A 22,742-nucleotide genomic window follows, 5' to 3' on the forward strand; every position below is an offset into this window, starting at 1 on the left:
CACCCTAAATATTCTCTTAAATCTGATTTTTTTCCCCCTAAGTCACAAGAGTATCCACAGGAGCAAACTTTACTGGGATAGAACAGTGCATCTCAAGCCATCTCTTCCTGCAATGTGGAAAACTGTAGCAGACTGTATGGTCTGACAGCAAGTCCACACTATGGCAGTCAGTGTTCCCCAGTCCAGCCATCCATTAAGCATTTTCTCCTACCCCTCCACTTGCTGTTCTCTTCCTTCTCTGGCCAGCTCTGAAAACAGACAAGTGCTTTTCACCCTTGGGACATGAACCTGTTACTTTTTTTGGTTCAGCTTGGCCCAGGGCTCACCCTTTCCGCTCTCAGTCTCCGCTGGAGGCCATTTGTGATGATGGGCACGAGCTACACAGCTACTGCTCTCCTGCAGCACGGCAGCCTGCTCCTGAAGGATCTCACCAAAGAGCTTCCAGGTGGGATGTGCCCACTGGAGTTCAGCAGGTGAGAGTCATGGCAAAAGCATCTGCGGTGAAAGAACCATGACAAATTCACAAGGGTTTCTTTTTCCCCCCTTTGCCATCCTGCGCACTTTTCTTTCCACTCCTTCCTACCCTCTGGTTTTCCCTGGGGCGGTGAGTCATGCTTTCCAGCCCTGTGTGGCCTCTCTCTCTGCTTCAAAACTGCTTTTCTCAGGGAATTGTTGCTTGCCTCTGGCAAGGCAGCTATTTCTGTCTTTAGCTGTTTCTTCTTTCTAATAGTTTCTCCTCTTACTGTTCCTCTTTTATTATTTCTTCCCCACATATTTGTGTTAATATTATTTGCATCTGCTGTGTCTCAGTTTTGTCTTTGCTCTGGTAAATAAAAACAGGAAAAAAAAATGGAAAAAAAGATACTGTCTTAAAAATCCAACGAAAAACATTCAAGTTCTCCAGTAACGAGCAGGTATTACAATTATTTTACATTGTGTCCAATATATGCACATCTTCCAGCCCCAACAGTTTCCTATCATTTGTTTGAAATGTAGATTCTCTACATAGAGAAAATTCTTCCTGGTGTCCTATTCATTCTTCTGTGCAACAAACACTGCTACAAGGAGGTGCATTGATTTCTCACTGAAGTGGTGAGTTTTCATCCTGCCCTGCCACACATTAGCTGTTTGGCACTCTGCCCTTCCATGCCTCAGTTTGTGTCCTGCCGTGTTGGGATTTTCCTTCTCTTTGCAGCAGTGATTGCCTGCTCGTACAACCAAGCGGTGCCCAGGATGATGACAAGTGTCCCTCAAGGCTTTCAGAGACAGAGTACCTGAGCCACCCTGACTCAAGAGGCAGGGACACCTGGGGAGAAAAGGATGGAGATGCCGGATGCGCTGAGTGGTGCTCCGGCTGCGGCTCCTTCCAACCGTGATGTTGGGCCATCCATCCTGCTCTGGGGCTGCAGCCTCCCCCTCTTTGCAAAGAGAGATCTCGGTACTTGTGAGGGCACCCAGAGCCCTTTTGGGTCCCTGGAAGGGCAGCGTGCTTTGTCCCACAGCAGCTGCAGGGTGAGCAGGGCAAGGGTCTGGCCAGGACACTGCGCTGCCGTGCGACAGACAAGACTGAGGACACCGCAGGCCATCGGAGAGCAAACAATCAAATACTAGCACTGGCTGGAACAAACCGCCCTTGTTTCAAAGAAAAGTATTGAGCCCATCAAGATTATCAGTTGAACATGTTCCAGTGATATAATGCATCTGCGAACAGGAAGATGGAACCCACGCAGCGTTTCCTGCCTGCCGGGGGAAGGTTTCAGAATGATCACCTTTGGGAAGGAGATGTTCTCTCCTTGTTCCCTCCTGCAGCTTGCTGAGGAAGGGCAAGGCTGGGGGTAAAGTCGGGAGGGGAGGTTCTTTGGTTGTTTGGTTTTAATGTCTGTATTCTGGTGCAGGAGGCGCTGGGCAGGGGATAAGAGGTTCAGTGCTTTTGCCTTGCTGGTGCCAGCTGCCAGGAACTGTGTGTGTCAACTGCACTTGGGAAGGGGTAACGAGGGGCACTTAGGGTGGGGTGTGGGGGGTTACCCTGAGAAGATTCGTGTGTCCCGTCCTTACTTGCCATGTTTGATAAGCACGGTGAATCCAGGAGAACAACAGGGAGTGTGTGTCAGATGGATCCCCTCACCTTTTAGAAAAACCCTGGGGACTTCTTCCGCACTGAAGGTTGCCATACCTGCTAGAGCAGATGGCTATTCCACACCTGACACATCTGTGACACAGAGAAGTACTTCTTCATTCGCACAGCCCCTCCATTTTAGCCAGGCTTCTGGCTGTATGGGGCTGCCACCCTAAGTGTCGCTAGCCTCTCTGAAACTCACTCCCACATCTCTGAGAGCAAAATCCCGCTGAAATCCAGGCAGTTGCCAAGGAGAGGTGCTTGTCCTGCTCCACCTTCGGAAGGCTTGCGCTGCGCTGTGGGGGACACACAGCTTGATTCCTATGTGACCGCTGCCCATGTGGTCACCCTGTAGTGCCAAAGCAGGAAAGGGCTAGAAGATTTGGCCACTTGTGGTGGTGCAGGCAGGAGGTGGGCAAGGAGGGGAACCCGACCCTCTCAGGGGAGTAACCCTGCCGCGTTGTGTGGTGCAAGGGTTTCTCTTCGCCCCATTGTTGTACAGCCCTCTTTCAGTTGTTCTTGCTGCGAAACTCGCATCAGCATCTTCTAGACCCTTTTTTGGCAGTGTTACGCCAGCCCGGGGTTTCCTGCAAACCTCTTTGGCAGGGGAATGTCCCTGCCAGGGCTTACCCCGCCTGGGAAATTCCACCGCGCGGAAAAAGTCCAGGGAGCCACTCTCACACCACCCTCCTCCTCCTCCACCCTGCCGCTTCCTCTCACATGTCATAACATCCTTAACCCCCCCCCCCCCACCCCCCGTGCCGGTTAACCAGGGCTGAAAGATAAGCGGTGTGTGAGCCACGGCACTAAAAAAAAAAAGCCCCATGGGTGCTCAGCCTGGAGCTGTAATAAATTTGGGGGGTGTGTTTGGGGTGTCTTTTTTTTTCTTCTTCTCTTCTGTACCCAGAAAGCCAGAGTAAGCAGGACTTTTGCGAAGGAGGGAGAGAAGAGAAAAAAAAAAAAGTTTCCTTGTTGCTGCTTCTCTGTTTCGTACCGTTAAACCTCAGAGGAACTTTTCAATCATTCACACAGACGTGGCCATAAGGGACGATCACTTGCCAGTGGGGTACAAAGAACTGGCTGGTTTTCCATAGCGCCAGCTCTGACTGCGCTCCTCCGACATGCAGGTACACTATTATTATTTCGTTTGCTTTATTGTTTAAAGCCTCTGATTGATTTGAACAATATCTGCTTCTGAGGGCTTGGTTTGTTTGGGTTTTGTGTGAGGGTTTTTTTGGCTTCTAATAGCCTTGCAAGTGGCTCGTGCTATAATTATCCACGTGTGTTTTGGGGTTGGGTACGGAAGAATGGCTGGCTTTTGGGAAGGTAACGAGTAATGTAACCAGTACTGAAGAAAACACAATGAATGGGATTTTTGAGAGCCCACATTGGAGCTATGGGTGAAATACACCTAAATAACTCAGGTGCTTTGGGGAATTCTCTCTGAAACAATCTTTTTTAGGGAGGACATATTAGCTTTTCCAAGGATGGATGGATGGATGGATGGATGGATGGATGGATGGATGGATGACCTCTGAGGGCACTGAATGGAAGAAACATTGTTAGAAGCAGGTTGTTTGTATAATCTTGATGGTAGTTTCTTCCTGGCAGCTCATCAGTAATTTGGAATAGTTGAGCATCATCAGCATACAAACCTGCCAGCTTCAACAGGACATGAGTAAACTGTCATGGTGCAGAGTGAGACAACACAGGAAAACATATATAAAAATAGGGATCTATGTCTACTTTCTTGTAATTTAGCAAAAAAAAAAAAAGTCTGTGTGAAAGAAAAAATGTTAAGTTTAATGACCTTAAACTTAACTTTAAAATTTGTTACACCAAGGTGCTTATTAAACCAAACCATAAACTTCCTTTGGTCACACGGTAAGGGTTTCTCTAGTTTACCACATGGGGTGGATTACACAGCACCCCAGCCCATTACCTGTGCCCTGATCTGGCAAGCAGGGACGGCAGCTCAGCACTGAACTTCCTGTAGAGGATGAAATGTGGTCTGGACTTTAGAGCCCCAAACTTTGGTGGCATGTTTGTACTGTGGTGTCACTGGAGACTCGTGTGTGGCTGGGGATGGGTAGCTTGCAAGCGCTTTAAATGGAAGCCAGGTATTTTCAGCTGGGACATCATGGTTTGGCTGGAGGCACATGGGGAGGCAGAGAAAGGGTGATACCCTGGGCTTTTCCTCATCCAGTCTGGCTGAGCATCAGTCAGGGACAAATGAGAAGAAAGCTGTATTTCTGCTCCAAACAAAATGTCAGCATCAGCTTTGTTCCTGAGGCATGTGATTTCTTTTTGGCTACTTAGACCTTTTATTGACTTTCTTTACAGCAAGCCACGTGCTTCCCATCGTGTTTAATGGCAGTGGATAGGAGGAAGGTGTGTATGGGGAGGAAATGCCTTCTTCCTCTGGCAGAGCCCCGGCTGCCTGGGGCAGCTGAGCAGCCTCAGCCCTGCACCCTGTACTGCCTATGCCAGAGCCCTGCTGCTACCTTGGAGGCAATGGTTAGGATATTACCATCACCTTCAGCAGCAGCAACCAGCTTCCAGAAGCTCTCCTGGGCACTGGGAAGCTTCCCGTCCCACCCTGGGCTGCCCATGTGTCAGGCACAGCCCCATCCATCCCTTCTGCTCTGCCTCCCACCACAGCCCGGATGGCCTGACCTGGCTTTGCTCCCAGCTCTGGGCTTCCAGGAGCAGCAAAACTGCATCCTGACATTGCTGCTGAGAAACACCCCCGCTCCCCCCCCGTGTGATTTTTTTTTTTTTAGGTTTTTTTTTTTTAAACAAGCTCCTGAGACAAAACGTGCAATTTAGAAACAAGAACAGCCTTTACTCTCGCTTTCTTTTTAAGAAATTGGCAGGAAATTAAAAAGAAACTTAAACATCCATGGGTTAAGAAGAGCAGCGTCCTGTAAGACAGGATGTGTCTGGCTTTGGTTGATGTCTTTTCCCAGCTGAGAACCGGAGGAGGGAGCCAACACCTGGGAACAGAGCTTTGCGCCGTGCCCCACCAAATCAAAGGGTTCATTTCCAACTTTCTTCATGTCTTATGCTAAATTCTGCTCGATTTACACGTTCCTGCCAATCTGTCATTACTGCCATGAATGTCTCCCTAAATGTGCGGCAACTGGCTACCAAGTCAGTAGAAGCAAGAAAAAATGTGGCATTAGTGTCCTCTCCATGACAGGAGTTTATCAGGCACAGGGCACCTGCAGTTCAGACATACATACATGGCAGCAAATTCCCATGCATGGACCCAGCGACGTTGTCTCTCCCTGCTGAAGATTACCATGCACGTTTAACTGAAGGCAAAACCTGCCCTAGTACACACAGCTCTTCCCAAGCAGCAGGAAAGTTTTTATGTCACTGCTTGGAAGCAACCTAAGATTTCCCCTACCCTAATAGAATTTTATTTGGCTGCCTTGTTTTAGGTGCTTTTTTTTTCAATGAGAAAATTTCCTGTTTGCTGAATTTTTGTCTGACTAATGGAGGACGGCTCTACAGCTGAGTTTCAGGACTTTCCCAAGGTCAGATACCCATTTCTTTTGAAAGCTGGGATTTCTCTAGTGAATGGAAGTCTGGTCAGCAGGTACTTACAAACTGGAAAACACAGTGAAATAAGACCGAGACATGAGAAGAGGGCATTCCCTTCAACGATCTTAGCAGTGTTAATATGGTACAAGTCTCTTCTACTGCGGCCGTCTGGTTTCTGCCTGGGCTTTTTTTACCTCCACACCCTTGAGCGAGTGAGCAGGGGGTACACGATGCTCACAGGCTGCGTGGGGCTGCTGAGGCTTCCTCTGGGTGCCAATCCTGCCACGCAACCACAGCACGCCTGATCGGCACGCGTGCTGCTGCTGACCTGCCTGGGGTCTCTGGGCTGGTCAGCCCAGTTAGGTCTGCTGTCTGGTAGATAGGACCAGTTTGCCGTGCCCCAGAAGTGGGAAAGATTTTCAGAATCTGCCTGGAAAATGCTTTTGAGTGGAAAACAGGTGGTCAGGAAGCCTGAGTGCATGGCGACCTTAACCTTGGGTGGATTACCCATTGCTGCGCACAGATTGAGAGATGAGAGAAGTGGGGCCCCGGCCAGACTGCAGCTTGGAAAAGCGTGTTTTTCTGGGTTAGTCTGACTGAGATGAAGCAGTTCTGCCTCCCATGCCTCTCCTAGAGAGCTGGATGGTGATGCTGTGCTGGGACTGTTCTGCAGCCCCTGCTAGAAAGCGATTTTGGTGGCTGAAGTGGTCCCTGCTTGTGGAAAGTAAGAAGACCGAAACGAAAGTCCACCAGAGCCTAACACACCTGCTGCGGTTTCAGTGCAGGCTCCTGCATCTGAGGGCAGAAAACCAAATTAATATGGGCTCGGAATGACAGGGTTTTGGCCCAGACTGGTTGCACAAGTTGAAAGGAAAAAGATCTTCAACATGAATCATGAGGAACACTGATGCTTGCCCCTTTAGACCTACGCTGACACTGCTTAACAGCGCTGAGAACCGGCACTAGCTCCCCTTCTTAACCAGAATATCATAAGGAGCAAAGTATTTTGAGACAAGAACACACACTGCTTGCCTCATCTAGGTACACACAGCATCCTTTACAGGTTGCCCTTTGCTATGGGGAAATGGCCTTCTGCTGCTTGTTTACATGCCGTGACATCAGTCGTGCGTGTATTTCTTAGCCCTGTGTTCCTAGTGCCAGGCGCTAATGAACTAACGAGATATGTGAGCTTATGAGCAAACATGACTAACCAGGGCAGTGAGTATGCTGAGAGGAATGTCCACAAGCGCAAGGTGTACATACAGGGAAACTGTGTCCTGGTACAGAAATCAGAGCCATGTAGCCAGCTTTCTAACACTTGTCTTTCCTCTGTACCCATCTCAGCTCCTCTATATACTCAGTGTGGAAGGATCTACTTAGGAGCAACCCAGTTTTAAAAAAAAAATTCTTTTTTCTTTTCTTCTTCTTCTTCTGTTTTTTTTTTTTTTTTAAATATCAAACAACCTGGGAGAAAAAAGCAGAATTGAGGGCATTCTTTGGATCAAAGGAACAAGCCCCAAAAGACATATGTTAAATAAATAGTCTGTGAGTTTTCCTTTAATATGAGGAATTATACATGCCCCCTTTTGAAGTTCAGGCTAATCCCAAGAACATCAGTCTTGGAGACCAACGTCTAGAAAAAAAAAATGTGGCAATACAAGTATAGCAAAGAAGGAGGAAATACTGACTCCTCTGTGCTGGCTTTTGGAGGAGAACACTGTCACGGACCGTTGCCAACCTGCTGACACGTAGTCTCCTGGGCCATTAAAGCAAACGCATCTATCGATCCTGAGCGGGTCTCTGGGAGTGGAACAGCAGCTAAGCTTCCACCTCTGCTGTGCTCGGTGCTGTGCTGGAAGCAACCGGAGCATTTACACCGGATGGCTCGGGGTTTGCAGGCTGTGTGGGGGGACGGTGGGGTTCACACACCTCCCCTCGCTGTCTGCAGCAGGAGGCCCCGGGGGACATCCATAGCAGCAAACACTCGACTTGCATTAAGCAACCGCACTGTGTGCTACTATCTTTATTTCCAGCTTAAGAAACACCACAAAGGTTACCCCCGCTCCAGAAGCGCGTTGCAAAACCACGCGCTTGTTAGTAGTTAGTAGTTTGCACTCTGACGCTTTACCTGGAGGCTGACCCTTGCCCTGCGCTGCTGCTCAGGTCCGAAGAGAGGTGTTTATTCCTGCTGAGCCACGGGCTGCCCTGGGAGCTGGCACGTTCCTTGCCCGTGCTTAGCAGGGACTCTGTGCCTGGCAGAGCAGCTACACGCCACACTACAAGGAAAGCGAACCTTCGCTTTCTGGGCTCGATTTACTTCTTTATCTATTTCTTGATTTCAAGGCTATGTCCTCTACAGCGTTCACCCCAGCACGTGCCCCAGGGACCAGGCAGCGCAGGCACACTGATGCTGTAAGGGCTAGCCCTTTCCTTACTGCCCACTGGGCATATCCCCACAGCACCACAACCCTTTTGTAGCTGGGGTCTCTTCCTTTGTTGGGATTCTTTGTTTTTCCTTTTCAATTGTTGTGTGGGGGACTTGGAGCTACAGCTTCAGGGGGATTTTCTGCAGGGGAAGGGGAGGTAGGATGCCTTTTTGGAGTGCAAGCTAATGTAGGGGGTGACAGCTGGCAGTCTTGCTCATGCCGTCTTTAGGGAACAGTCTTGGAGCAAACCATGCCCAGGCTTCACCCAAAGGAGCTAGGTTCTCTCAGGAGTGACCCCAGAACTGAGGTCACCTAAGAGCGATCCTGGGACCAGGGTGCGAGGGTAAGCTGTGGGGCCGTGTCACTTGACCATACAGCGGTTGGGACAAGTTGCATCAGAAATTAGATTGGTGGTGATCACATAAGCACAAAGCCATAGTGGATGGCCTAGGCTGTTGTCTGTGTGAGCACGCACAGACGTCTGCCTGAGCTTTGCAGCCCTGAGCTGAGTCTGACTGGTACCCACTCTACCACCTTGCATCGGGAGTGCGCTTGGCTGAGCTGACTGTGGGCAGTTCTGTGGGAGGTTTCCTTTCAGCTGCCTTGCTGCCGCTTTGCAGGATGACCCAGAGGTTCCCCTGCCCCACAGTGTCGCAGTTCAGAGTGCAAAGCTTGTGACAGGAAGGATAAACCAGAGAAAGTCGGAAGCTGGGCAGCACAGCCTCTCCCTCGGTCTGAATCTGTGCAATCTTTATTGAAATGCTGTCCTTGGTATGGGGGCACAGACGTAGGAGAAAATCTCGTCAGCATTAAAAAGGATGTTGAAAACATGGAAGTCTCTTTTAACAGAAAAACCCTGAAACACTGATCAGGGTCCTTGATTTTGCTTGTTCTGAGGACAGCAGCTCAGCTGTCTGCCTGTAAAAAGGACATGGCCTGATGCGTGGGAAGCCGGCTCAGCAGGTCCAGTGCATCCTTCCCCAGTGCTGGCTCTGAATGGGCTAGCAACTGGGAGATACACCTCCGTGACTGGCCTAGGCATCTAGTTGGTGGCGAAACCCTAAGGTGTTTGGCTTTCAACCATTCTGATTTTTGCAGTGAGACCCCTTACCCAGCAAGTGCAAGCCCTGAGACCACAGGATGCTGCTTCTGTTCTTACCTGCATTCCCAGATCCCTTCAAAGTAGCTCACGGGTGTGTGCAAGGGGCAGTCTCAAGAGCTGTTTTGGTAATGCTGGTGTATCGGTAATACCACTATAGCCTAAACCAAGACCGATAAGTTTCAGTTCTGCAGTACTTGACCGGGCTGTGCTCTCCAGTAAGGGAAGCAGCAGAGATTTCGGAAACAAATCCTCTTCATTTCTTATTTTTTGCAGCAGCCTGAGATAGCGGGGTGAGCACGTCTCACTGCTCACAGGGGTATGTAAGAGGTTCCAGGACAAGTGTTGCTGATAGCGGCTGCTAGTTGGCATTATCCACACGTCAGAGTAAATGGAGGGGGTGCAATGAAAACCTGGGAGGGCAGCGCTGGGGGAGCTGGGGCATCCTCCTCCGTGTTCACCACACAACCTTCTCCGGCTCTGGAGGTTTGTGGGTCACGCTATAGTATGGCCTGGCCAAAGGAAGCTGAAACCAGCTGGACCCCCTAAAATGCCTTCCCAAATGACACCGCCTTTTCCCCAGTTTGCTGCCATCTGTACGGGTTTTCCATCAGGAGAAGAGCTGACAAGTGCTTTTGGTCATTACCTCACCCAGGAGGAACTTAGGCTGAAGGTGCCTCACAGGCTTTGGGTCACCACAGATGTTGTATAGTATTTGGGCCAAAAACCAGATTCTCAAGGTCTGCAGCATTAATAATTGTGATTTGTAGATGTAGCAATAATTTACCAGTAACTTGCATGGAAGTGCTTTGAGAGCACAAGGCTGCCAGGAGCCAGCTCACCTTGTGCAACTGATGGGTGTGTGTATATTTGAAAGAGCCTTTTGTTACAGAGCTTGGTGGAATTAGACTTGTCTTAATCTGCTTTGGCTGGGAGTAGATTTATGCCAGAAGACCTGATAAATAAGATGTTGCTGGTGAAACAAATCAAGGTTGAGGTATCAGCGTGTTGCCCGTGAGTGGATTTTGCTCGGCAAAATGAGCACAAGTCAGCAATTCAGCCTTTAGTAGAGTAGAAAATTTGGAATGGAAGAGAAAAAGAAATCCCACGCCCTCTTCAAGACAAAAAGCTCATTAAACTGTTTTACAGGACAGCCTTCATTCATGCGCAGAGGCTAATCTTCAGTTAAATCCGTGGCAAAATAATTACTGAATAGCAAGGATAAAGGTGCTGTCTGTCCCTGCCCGCACCTGCTTTAGGACCTTCCATGACACAGTAGGACTAGGAAGAGAGAAATCCACTTCCGGTTTGAAAACTACCTTTAAACTTTAAAATATCTTTAAGGAAATGATGAGCCAAATCCGATTTTCTGGATGACAGACTTCTCAGGTTCATGTTTCCATTCACACATTAAGAGACAAGATCCACTTGCTGCTGTAGCTGGAGACTCCGGGCTAGATCAGACTGACTCACTTTCCTGGCGACCTGGCAGGGATGTGAATGCAAAGGTTGATCAATTGGATCTGCCTTTGTAAAGCTGGTTTGCGGATCCTCCCATCAACTGCCAAGCCAGCAAAGAGCACTCGGAGGATCTCTGAGCAGCAAACGCTTTTCAAGCAGGGAAACACTTGAAGCGTCTACATAAGGTTAAGGTATCATAAGTGAAGATCTGAGGCCTGAAGAACAACAGAAAACCGTCTCCTTGCATGTTTAAAACATGCAGCCTGATTTCATAAATCCTCGCTCACATAAAGAGGTTCGTTGAAGTCGGGAAGAACACGTGCTTGGGAGACAGCTGCTGACTAGGGAGCGAGCAAACGAATTTTTGCCTTTATTAGCCGATGCTATATCTGGTACTGCTTGGTGCCTGGTTTAATTTTATGGGTTACATTTGCCAGTCTCACTATGACTGCATAGATTCAATCAATGGCATAAACCAACAGCCTTTGGAGTAGAAAACTGCCTAGCTAATTCCCAGTAAAACCCTTCCTTCACCTGGCAGCGGAAGGAATATTTGAATAATATAAATTCCCTCCTGCCTCCTCCTGAGCTGATTAATGAAATGCCGCGTTGCGCCTGTCCCACGTTTTTTAATGCAATGAAAACATGCTTAATAATCTAAATTATAGGAATCTGATTTGCATAGTATACTTCAGAAGTATGGTGGTGTTTTTACTACGTGTTTTTGGGGGGCAGCTGCGGCTTAAAGAAATCCCAGTCCCAGCCTTGCACGGAGATAAATGCACGTTCCTATTTTAGAAGATCATGACCTCAGCGGAAACGTGGAAAGCAGAAATTGTTTGAAAAGCAGACATCTGGGAAGTCTCCCCCGTGAATACCCCTAACAACTTGGCAGCATTGCGGCACAGGCACATGGCTTTGCCTGCTTTTCACTTCGATATTGCTTACCCGCTTCTCCCGGCTGGCCTGAAGTGAGAGAGGCTCTGCCACCTCGGTGTGGTGCAACCCAAAAACAAAGCAACCTCTGTTTCTACCCCCTGCCTCCCACACGCTCCGATAGCAGAGGAAAAGGGATGAGTCACCTCTGCTGTGAGTAACCACTCACGTTCCCCTTCGCTCTGGATGCTGCCTGCCTCATGCACATGGCTAAAAAATCCCCGTGCCCCCAAACCCGGGTCTCTGGAGGCTGAGGCCTGGCAGGACTGGGCTGGGCACCCCTGCGCCATCGCACTGGGGGTGAGGGGTATGGGTGTGGGGACACGTGAGCCTGCACCAGCAGCAGCAGGAGGCTGAGGGCGAGGTACGTGGTTTCCATCTCCACAGCTGCACGAGAGGGTGGAAATTTGGGGTCCCGGTGTGCTGCGAGCGGGGGCTGCAAAAGCTGAGGGAGGCCTCCTGGGGCAATCCCGGAGGACAGGGTGCGAGGTGACATCCATCACCACCTCCATTGCTACTCCGTCCTACCCCAACCCCATCCTCATCACTCCCTCATCCCCATCGTTGCCACCCCGGCCCGTCATCCTTATCCCCATCCCCATCCCCACCCCCACCCCGGCGGGGCCGCGGCCGCTGTGCCTGGTCTCCAGGCCGGGGGAACGGGACCCTACCGCCAGCACCCCTCGCCGCCGGCACCCCTGTCACCCTGCCCCGCTCCCGGCGGGGCAGCGGGCGGAGCGGACAGGGAGCCCGGCCTCTCTCGCCCCGCCCGGCCCGGGGCGCGGCCACCTCCCACCGCCCTTACGGGAAGCGCGGCCCCGCCCCGCCCCGGCCCCGCGGGGGGGCGGAGCCGCTATAACCGGCGCCGCCAGGGCCGCCGCCCCCCATTCGCCGCCGCGCCGCCCGCCCAGCTCCGGCCCTGGCTGTGCCCGTGCCCCCGCCCGCTCCGCCGCCCGCCGTCCTCCTCCGCCGCTGCCGCCCGCCGCCCCGCGGCACCGTCATGATCGTGGAGAGCAGCCGGGACCCGGCGCCCGATGGCGGCGACGGCGGAGCCCTCAGCAGCCCCATCAACCTCGCCTACTTCTACGGGGCCTCGCCCCACTCCAGCGAGGGCAGCTGCTCGCCGGCGCACTCCGCCCCGGGCTCGCCGGGCTCCGACTCGGACCTCTCGGTGAGCAGCCGCGGCGGCGGCCGGAGGGACCCCCGGGGCGGTGCCCGCCCCGCGCTGCAAGGTACGGCGTGCCCCGGCGGCGGTCCCGGCCCCCCCTGCGACGGGATGGGGAGCGGCGGCGGCGGGGGGCGGCGCGAAGCCGCCGGTTCCCGCTCGCTCCGTTCCCACCGGGAGTGAAGCCGGTCGCGGACCCTTTTGGGCCTAAAAGCCCCCCGAGGCGGTGAAATGCGGGAGCTCCGCCTCGGGCGGGAGCGTGTCGGCGGCGCTGCCTGCCCAGCGCCGGGGTGTCTCCGGCCTTGCGGGAGCGGCCGGGGTGGAGGGGTCCCCGGGTCAGGAGGCAGCGGGGGGGGGCAGCCGCAGGGCTGGGACGCGGCGGAGGGGGGATGGCATCGCCTCGAATCCCCCCCCGCCCCGCCTCTTCCCGCCAGCCCGGGGGTTTCGGTGGTTTCCCACGAGCGTTCCCCCTTCTATTTCTTTTTCCCTTTCTGGTTCTTTTTGGTGGGGGTTTTGGGGTGTCTTTTTTTTTTTTAAAAAGAGAGGGCGGAGACGGTGCCTTAAATCCGGGTTTTGCCTTCGTGTTTCAACAGCTGAACAGCACATGGCGGGGGGAAAGCAGCACCGAGGCCCCTTCCAGGGGGTCCGCGTGAAGAACTCGGTGAAGGAGCTCCTGCTGCACTTCAGGAACAGCAAGCAGATGTCCTCGGGCCCCGCCGCGGAGGAAGGCAAGGTAACCAGCACTTGCCAGCGCTGTTAGCGATCGTTGGGTGCGCGATAAAGTCGAGGAACGCCGCTCGCCCGCTTTATCTGATGCTGGATGGAGCCGGTGTTTTTCCGCCTCCCTGCGTAATGGAAGAGCGGAGCTGGGGAGAGATTGCCCGGGAGCTTTACCGCGGGAGAAGGAGGCACTTAGAAACGTTCTTACTAAGCTTTGTTTTCGAAAGGGAGCTTGGATAGAAGATGGGTTTGTGTTATGAAACCACAGAAACTCCCTGTTAACTCGGATGAGGTCATTCGTTGTGAGAGTTGGGGAATCTTCTCAGGATGGCTCGTCCTGCAGTGGGGCTCCACGCAGTGTGAAGGCAGACACCCCCCCCCAGCCCCCGGCCCCCAAGTTGAAAAAGACAAAACTGTGTACAAAATGTAGAAATTCTGAGAGGATTAAAGGGTTGTTTGTTTGTTTTTTAATAGTCCTGAGCGTGTGTTTGTGAGCCTCTTAGGAGTGCTGTCACTCAGGAAGAGTTCACAGCATACAAGTGTAGATTTGGCTGGCTTATTTACTTAAAGAAATAAGTTCTCAGACCTCAGTAAGGAACAGGGTGTCTCTTGAGATTTTTCTTAAGTTTTGTGTAACCAATTTGTTTATTGTAACTAATAGCTTAAAAGGCAGTAAGAAAAATGGTGGCTTTCATTTAAGTTCCATAAAAGTCTTTCCGTTTTCTAACCCTAATTGAAAGCAATTAAGTTAGGGTTAGATGATTGTGTACTCGAATTATTCTCAGGTATATTCTGTGTTTACTTCTATAGAAGCAAGTTGTTGCTTCCTTCTTGGTTTTGGGTTTTTTTTTTCCCCCTGAAATGACATTATAATAATGGAATACTTTGGATTTTTCTCCAAAGGCACAAGGTGGATTGGTGAACTACGAGCAGTACACAGGTAAAAAAACCCAACCCTTTTTTAAAATCCACTGCAATAAGATTTTAAAAGTCGGTTGTAAGAGTAACCTGCAAATGGATTCTAAATTTATTTTCTTCTCAACAGAGCTGAAAAGCATACTAGGTCACAGTGGCAAAAGAAAGGCTCCTGAGCTCCTGTCTGATGGACCTTCTTTCAAACGTCAAGCTAATATTCACACACACCTCCTGGTAAGCTGGCAGTGATTTTTTTCTGTGCCTTTATTTTTCAGCTGGCTTTGTGGGATCAGAAATTGTCAGAGACAACTATAACTTTCTGGGGCTTGTTTTGATAGTTTTTCTTTGTTTTTTTTTCCTGACAGACACCACCCCAGACACCAACTTCTATGGATAACATGGAGGAGACTCATAAAAATGACCCGAAGCACGGCAGCAATTCTGATCTGCTTCAGAGCATTATAAACATCAAGAACGAGTCGAGCCCCGTTTCTCTGAACACAGTGCAGGTTAGCTGGCTGCACACTGTCTCCAGTCACGGCTCACCTGGTGAGCAGTACCAGGACAGCCCAGGAACACAGGCCTTTTCCCCATCCCAGAAGTTCCAGGTGTTCCAAGATCATGCCTCTCAGCACATGCTGGATCCGCCACAGCATTACCAGTTTCCTCCATCCCAGAACCAAGATTTGTCACAGAGCTATTCCTCGGACACCTCCCTGGAGTACAGGCCATTTGTGGCCAGTGACCAGTCTCCTGGCTACCAGCAGAATACCTATGAGAGCCATGAACTGCAGTACTGCCCCTCGCAGAGCTTCTCTTCCCTCTTGAATGACTCTGAAGGCTCAGAGGGCATCTCTGCTCCCCTCCAGCCGCTCACCACTGCCCACCCACAGGCTGATGCTGGTCCCCACGCTCCAAACTTCAGCTTGCTTCCCAGTAACATCTGTAATAGTCTGGAGCGCAGTGTCTCTTTGGCTACTTTGAACGTGTCTCTACCTGACCAAAACGTCGCCAGAAGCACGACGCAGCTGGGCAAGTCATTTTTCCAGTGGCAAGTGGAGCAGGAGGAAAACAAGCTTGCAAACATCTCTCAAGACCAGTTCCTTGCGAAAGACTCGGATGGGGACACGTGAGTGCTCTTTATTTTGGTGTTTCTGGTGTAGAAGGTTGGGGAATGTTTCAGGGTGGGTTTTGGTGGGCGGTGGGGTTGTAATGGCAGCTGCCCATTAGCAGTTCTCCTGTGTGGAGTGCAGTGGTTCTGCTGATTGAATGGCATGTGTGGACTTGCTGTGATGGGCTGTGATGCACGGAGTTGCAGCACATTGAATTAGATAAGGTGTTTGTATCCTCAAAAGTCTTAACCATAAGTAGATGGAATTTATATAGAAAATGGGAAGAAGAAAAAGGTTTGAGTTTAGACTCTTGCCCTGGGAAGGAGGTGCCTGTATTCCTGCCTTAGTCACCCAGAGGAGGTCTGAAGCTGGCAGCGTAATGCCCCTCCCTTTCGTTTGGATCTCTGTAATGTCTTGAGTCTCAGGTCCTATGGAGCTGTAACCCCGTTTCCCCTCGTTCCTGCAGCTTCCTTCACATTGCGGTTGCCCAGGGCCGGCGAGCGCTCTCCTACGTGCTTGCGAGGAAGATGGCTGCCTTGCACATGCTGGATATTAAGGAGCACAATGGCCAGGTGAGGTTCTCCCAAATCTTTGCACCCGCTTTGTGCACCTGAGTGTTCTGTGTGTCCGGACATTGAGGAAGATGTGGTGAAAAGGTGTTCAATATTAACCCAGAAATTTAGCCTGCATACTAATGTTAACCTTGAGCTATTAATACTTCTTGGGATCACCCTGAGCTGGTAAAACTATGTGCTCTGCTTCATTGTCCTGGCTTCCCGGTAGTGGTACTCACTGTTTAAATAATGCTGGGTAGCTAGGCTTTCTGTTTGTTTTACTGTCTGTGTCCTGCTAGAGATCAGATGACTAATAGCTTAAATTTCTTCTTGGTGCCTGCAGAGTGCCTTCCAGGTTGCTGTCGCTGCCAACCAGCATCTCATTGTGCAGGACTTGGTTAGCTTGGGGGCTCAAGTCAACACCACGGACTGCTGGGGTAGAACGCCGTTGCATGTTTGCGCTGAGAAGGGGCATGCCCAGGTCCTTCAGGTAAGAACCAGGCAGGCATAGCTCCACCCTGACCATAAGATACAGATTTTGGATTTGTTGTCTTGGAAAACTCTGAAGATGCCACCCCTTTTCTTTCTCTCTCCATAGTCTTGTAAGTGTGTCTCGGGGCTCTACAGTAATGGCCTAAGTGAGACTGAGTTTCCCATTAGGTTTCTCACCAGAGTTTTAAAGCAGTCTGGTGGAATCCTCTATATACAAAACAATAGACAGGTCTCCTCTTAATGCCATTACTTACTGTGACTCTGTTGCAGTAAGGCTGTACACAAGCTTGAGGAAGCAGTGCGTGGTTTGAATAAGACCTAAATGTATACCTGTTCCTACTTTTGCAGGCAATCCAAAAGGGAGCCATGGGAAGCAATCAGTATGTGGACCTTGAGGCAACAAACTATGATGGTGAGTAGTTAAGAGTTTATAATTTACAGGTTTCCTGGATGTTGTAATGTTTTATGGTGTGCTGATGTGAATGCTATCCTGGGTTGAGAAGCAATAAAATGGAGTATATCTTTGCCAGCTTGAAATTTACAATTACAATTGAAATTACATTACAGTTGGCCTATCTGTCAGATAAAAACATGGTTAGTCAGTGCCTGTCAGGACCGCTTCCCTCTTACGTGTGACTGCTGTGTTCCATATGGAGGCTGTAATAGGCTGCTGTTAACCACGAGTGCCAGCAGTACGTCAGTGGGTACAGAAGCCACAGTCTCTGACGCTAGAGAGCTGTTTTAATGGCACCGCTTTCCATATAATAGGTTGTTGTAAAGTATATGTTGTAATATATGTATATAAGAAACTGATTCTTTTATCTGCTGTGAGCTCTCAGCCAGCGGGTTGCTACTTAACCCCTCTGGTACTGGCCAACCCAAACCCCAAGCTGTTCAGGAGCAATCACTGTCACCTACAAATGTGGGATCCATTCCCTGAGCTTGACAGGGAGAAGCTCCTTCATTCATCCTTCAAACCAAGCAGCCATTCAACCCTTCTGTATTGCATTAGCTCATTAACGATGATTTGTTTTTAATGTGAAGGTTTGACAGCATTGCACTGTGCTGTCCTGGCCCATAATGCTGTGCTGCACGAACTGCAAAACAGTCAACCCCCTCACTCCCCGGAGGTCCAGGAGCTTCTGCTGAGAAACAAGAGCCTGGTAGAAACCATCAAGACTCTGATACAGATGGGAGCATCTGTGGAAGCAAAAGTAAGTACAGCAGCTTTGGGTGAAGGTATGGGTACAAAGAGAAATCATGTCTTAGTTTTATTACAAAGGAAGTAGATTAATTTGAAAGCTTCCCAACAGCTTAATGTACCCAAGTAGAATGAGAATGTTGCATTTATTCAGAACAAGGTATTATCAATGCAAATGAACCACAGGGAAAGAGGGAGGTCACAGTCTGATTTCTGGATCACAAATGATGTTATGCTGGCTGCGGCTGGTTGTGTCTTTAAAGTAGCAATATGCTTGGAGCACTCTGAGCTATCTGTAATAATAGGGGCACTGATTATACCTTGTTCTTGAACTGCAAGTTTTAATGAAAAACTCTTTCCCTGCCCAGCTCAAATCTGTGCTGGGCCAGGTCATTACTTGGTGTGACATGTGATGTTTTGGCTATGTAAGTTTACTGCCAAAACGAGATCTGATCAGTCATTCGTTAGATATTGATGCTAAAGTACATATTCAGAAGGCTGTTCAGTCAATTGTAGTGCAAGTATGTATCACTCTGCAGTTACTCTGCTTTCTGTTCTGCTCAGTTGCCTGCCCACCCTGTGAAGCACCTGCTGGGGAGACTTAACAGTCTCTTTTTTTTGGTAGGATCGCAAAAGTGGTCGCTCTGCTTTACATTTGGCAGCAGAAGAAGCCAACCTGGAGCTCATCCGCCTCTTCTTGGAGCTGCCCAACTGCCTCTCCTTCGTTAACGCGAAGGTAAGGTGGCTGTTGCAGAACGTGGGGATAACCCTGGGGCGGGGTCCCGAGGCTCCTGCCCCATGCTTTTCCTTCATGGAGCTACTCTGTCTTCTCCAGGCTTACAATGGCAACACAGCTCTGCATGTGGCTGCCAGCCTGCAGTATCGCATGAGCCAGCTGGACGCTGTGCGCCTGCTGATGCGGAAGGGAGCTGATCCGAGTGCCAGGAACTTGGAGAACGAGCAGCCAGTTCATCTGGTTCCTGATGGCCTTATAGGAGACCAGGTAAAAAAAAACCACAATACATACAAGCAACCCTCTCCTTTGCTTGGTCCCCATCTGCACAGAAGCCACATTCCTTTCCAAAGGATTCTTTTGGGGCTTAAGTTGCAGCTTTTAAGGAAAAAGAATAATTTCCATTTTATTCGGGGTTCTTTAGATTTCATGTCAGGATCAGGCAGAATATAGAAATGCCTGAAGTTACAGGTTTCACTTCGAGCTTTAATTTTTCTCTCTCAAGAGAGAGAGTATACTTCCAGCTTGCTACAAGGTTGCAAACTATCCCTTCTCTTGCTTGTCTCAGTATGACCCAATATGCTTTTCTTGCTCTTGGCATAATTAGTAATGTCAGCTCTTAAGTGTGTAACAGATGAAGAAATCCCTTTTTCCTAGGAACTCTAGAAATACATGATGAAAAAGGTGACTCTTGACCTAAGAAGCTAGTAATTTAAGCAACTGAATAGTTCTGTTGCCCCTCCTTCATCTAAATGCTGTAAAATTGAATCAGTTCTGGTGTAATTGAACTCAGAATCTCAGCACAGATAAATGTGGAATGCAGAACTGAGTCTAGGTTGGGTTTTTTTCAGATGATGACTCACATTGGGACGCAGAATACTAACATTTTGTCCTTTTCTCTTTTCCAGATAAGACGTATCCTAAAAGGGAAGGCGATTCAGCAGAGAGTGTCGCCATTTTAAGCTCCATGTTTCTTGGAGTTCGTCACACTCACTGTCAGTCAGGCAGTCCTAACGTATCTGTAAATAGACCATTTGTCCAGCGTGGGCAAATGTTAGTTGTTTCTATGAAACAAAAGTATTTTGTTCACTATCATATAGTGGGTTATATAAGAGTGGAAACCAAACCCCAACAAAACCAACCCCCAAACCCAACAATCAAATTCCTCTGAGCAAGTGGGAATATTTCATTCCCAAAGTATGTGGAACATCGACCAGGGTACCTGGATTTCATAGCTACAGCAAGACTGGTTTTATTTAAACAACCATACAGAGAAATTCTGGACAAGGACAATTCTACAGGAAATCTTCCTATTTCAAGAGGGCTGATACGTACCAATGTAGTGCTGAGTTACTGCTTTTTGTTGTCATTGTGTTTGTTAAAAACACCTAAATATTAAGTGCCAGAGAAATCAAGTATTTTTGAAGTTGAACATTTATTTATGTAACTTTGTAGCTGTCTTCTGGTATCTCATGCAGGGATTGTATATAATCACTGGCATTACTGTACAGCTGTATAGTTCTGAGAATCTACTGATTGCCTGGGGAATGAACTGAAGAAACAAACAAGTTCCTTGATCTTGGACTTGCAAATTGCATATACACTTTTAATGTTACACTGGTGCAAATCGGGTAAATTCTGTTGCTTTGAAAGACTGAAGACTGAAAGAACAGTGAAGACAAGGTTGTCCCCAGCACTGATTCGTGTGTGCTTTTAGAGGCGTTAACAAAACGAGAAGCCATGCTTCTTCAGGGCACCATATCAGTTCTTCCTGTACCCAGTAGAGGGGTTTTCTTTTGATGGGACAGTAGGCTAAGGGAGAAAGATCGTGACTCTTACAGTGTATATAATTCTGTACTTTTAAGGAATATGATCCTGATCCAGTGCAGGTACTTAGCATGTGCTTCACTGTTGGTCCATGCTGAAATTGTTCTGTGTGAATTAGAAAACTTCCAACACTTGTAAGCCCCACTGGTGCCAGTAGGACTTAAGCACATGCCTAAGTAGTTTGCTGAATTGGGCTCTAGTTAATACTAGAGACTTAAAGTGTTTTTCACCTCATAAGCAGAGTTAGTCCATTTATGGTTTTACCTTATAGGTATAGTGGCTAGCCAAGTAATATTTGAAGCTAATGGTTTTTTTCTATTTTTTAATAATTGTGGGTATTAATGCAAAATGTATACTAATAATGCTGTATACTTGTGTTCTGTTGGGGAAAACTTAACTCCTCCTATAACTTTTTGAACCATCCATGCTGGGATGTATCCCAGTAATATGTTCTCTGCTGTTTGCTTTTAAAACTGTTTTTGCATCACACACAATTCTCTGCCATAACCATTTAATTAGTCTGATTGTGCTGTTTTGACTAAGTATGTCTTGTAGACAGGCTAAGTGAAAAAATCTGGTATGTGGAGGCCTAGTTATGATGTATTTCTCAAGTGGTCTCATGTAACTTGTGTTTTGAATAAACATGCTAATTAAATTTTCATGGTTAATGTCTGTGATGCAAATAATTGTGATGAAATCCAGCTTGAGACAAAACTGACTTAGCGCAGTAGTGCTGAGAGACTGGCGAGGGTTGGTTTGTTAAGGATGAAATGAAGTTATCTCCATCCTGCTGTTTACGTGTTCTTGTTTGATGCTAGTTTTGAAGCTGGTGCTTGGGTGTTTTTGGTACTGTGCATCTGTGTATTGAGTAGATGTGCCCCAGATAGAGTTAATTGTCACTGCATTGTCCAAGTTGCAGGTTGTTACCTGAACACTTGTCCCTGTATACTTAAAAGAACGATAGCAGTTCTGACAATGTTGTATCTTCCCCACAGTTTCCATGTTGGGGTCTTCAGTTCTTACAGCTTGGGTACAAGCAGTCACCTTGGCAGAGGGGAAAGTCTGTATGGGTGAGGCTGTAACCGTGCTTCATAAATGGAAAAAAAAAAAAAGGGGGACTCTGAGCTGGCCATGACCTTTCGGGAGGAGGAACTGTTGTCAGACTGTCCTTGCTGGGCCCTGAGCTGGGGGCATGGCAGCAGTCAAGAAGAGCAGGTAAAGCATTAGGATATGTAGGAAAGGAGCTGAAGAAGAGCAAGAGCAATTTGTGCTACCATATAAACCTGCTGTCTGCTTCCACCTTACCGCTATGGGGGTTAGGGTGTCCCCTCCAATGGAAGTGTTTCAGGGTTGGAAGAGGCCCAGCTGTGGAGGAGCTTCCCTGCAGGGGGACAACAGAGCAAATGAGGGCTCTTCAGCTGCAAATGCGATGGGTGACAGCACGTATGACAGGTCTGCAGAGTCGTGTCAGGCTAGAGAAACTGGCTGGGGGTGAGCTGATTGCTGTCCCTTCCTAAATGAGAGCTGGAGGCCATTAATGAAGGTACCAAGCCCACAACAGACAACAGGATATGATTCCTTGAGATACTTGAAGAATGTGGTAGAAACAAGATACTTGATGTGGGGAGGGCCTGGGTGCATACTCAGAAGGACCTTTTAGTGGAGGGTTACTAAAGGCATTAACTGTGTGAGTCAGTCCTCTCTGTGAGGCTGAAGCTCTGCACTACAGGCTTGCCCTGCCTTCAGCTCTTCCCTGGGGACATGCTCGCAGACCTGATACCAGACTAGATAATACTCTACCCAAATCATCATGGTAAGGCTTTAGTGGTTCGTGGGTTCAGTCTGGCTCCACTGATAACTGGTTGCACCTTTCATTGAGAGGAAAATGTAGGAAAATCATCTTCCAGTCAGTCGAGTGCTTCAGGGGAGTGCTCACAGATGCTGTACCCCATTCTTGCTCTGTGGAAAAACTTGTCCCTGGAAGCTTAAAAAAAGGGCTTTTGATGATGAGGTAAGGTGACAGAGAGAGGAGGCTGCATGTGGTTTAGCAGATAAGAATGGGAAATTATGATAGGGATTGGAAATAGAATCGAGTTTCTAGTTGGAGTATACAGAGATGAAATGGCGCGCGCCTCTGAGCAGCTCACTGGGCCTGGGTTGTGTTGAAAATATAGACATGTGCACCTCTGGCTTCACGTGAGCCTGTCTTTTCTTTGTTATTGTTGTTTAAGGAGCCTGATAGTACTGTTTTCGCTTCATTTCCATTTTCTTTATAAGAGGTGATCACACAGGAAAAAGAATTACTGATGAGGTATTTCGGGGCCTTCAGATCAGCCCAATCCAACTGCCTGGCACTCCTTTCTGGGTGGTGTTGACTGAGTCACCTCACGAAGGGATGAACTGCCTTGGGCTCACAAGGGTGGCAGGGCACAAGCA

General features: G+C 48.9%; 1 protein-coding gene across 1 annotated transcript; it reads left to right on the top strand.

Moving 5' to 3' along the window:
* Positions 1–12,770: 12,770 nt before the first annotated feature.
* On the top strand, positions 12,771–20,965 carry NFKBIZ (NFKB inhibitor zeta). The gene is made up of 12 exons (XM_084263187.1): positions 12,771–12,819; positions 13,346–13,485; positions 14,376–14,412; positions 14,518–14,621; positions 14,753–15,516; positions 15,966–16,071; positions 16,397–16,543; positions 16,894–16,957; positions 17,590–17,759; positions 18,372–18,482; positions 18,582–18,749; positions 19,388–20,965. The coding sequence occupies exons 2-12, from the start codon at positions 13,357–13,359 to the stop codon at positions 19,439–19,441; spliced, it is 1,854 nt and encodes a 617-aa protein (XP_084119313.1). The 5' UTR covers positions 12,771–12,819; positions 13,346–13,356; the 3' UTR covers positions 19,442–20,965.
* Positions 20,966–22,742: the final 1,777 nt, after the last annotated feature.

The sequence above is a fragment of the Gallinula chloropus genome, assembly GCF_964237585.1.
Source record: "Gallinula chloropus genome assembly, chromosome: 1".
In the NCBI taxonomy this organism is placed as follows: Eukaryota; Metazoa; Chordata; class Aves; order Gruiformes; family Rallidae; genus Gallinula; species Gallinula chloropus.

Bases quoted from the DNA above. Each gene is read 5' to 3' on its own strand.
- NFKBIZ (XM_084263187.1), top strand. From the start codon at position 13,357: ATGGCGGGGGGAAAGCAGCACCGAGGCCCCTTCCAGGGGGTCCGCGTG. The intron at 14,622-14,752 runs GTAAGCTGGCAG...TTTTCCTGACAG, and splicing joins ATATTCACACACACCTCCTG to ACACCACCCCAGACACCAAC. The intron at 15,517-15,965 runs GTGAGTGCTCTT...TCGTTCCTGCAG, and splicing joins AAAGACTCGGATGGGGACAC to CTTCCTTCACATTGCGGTTG.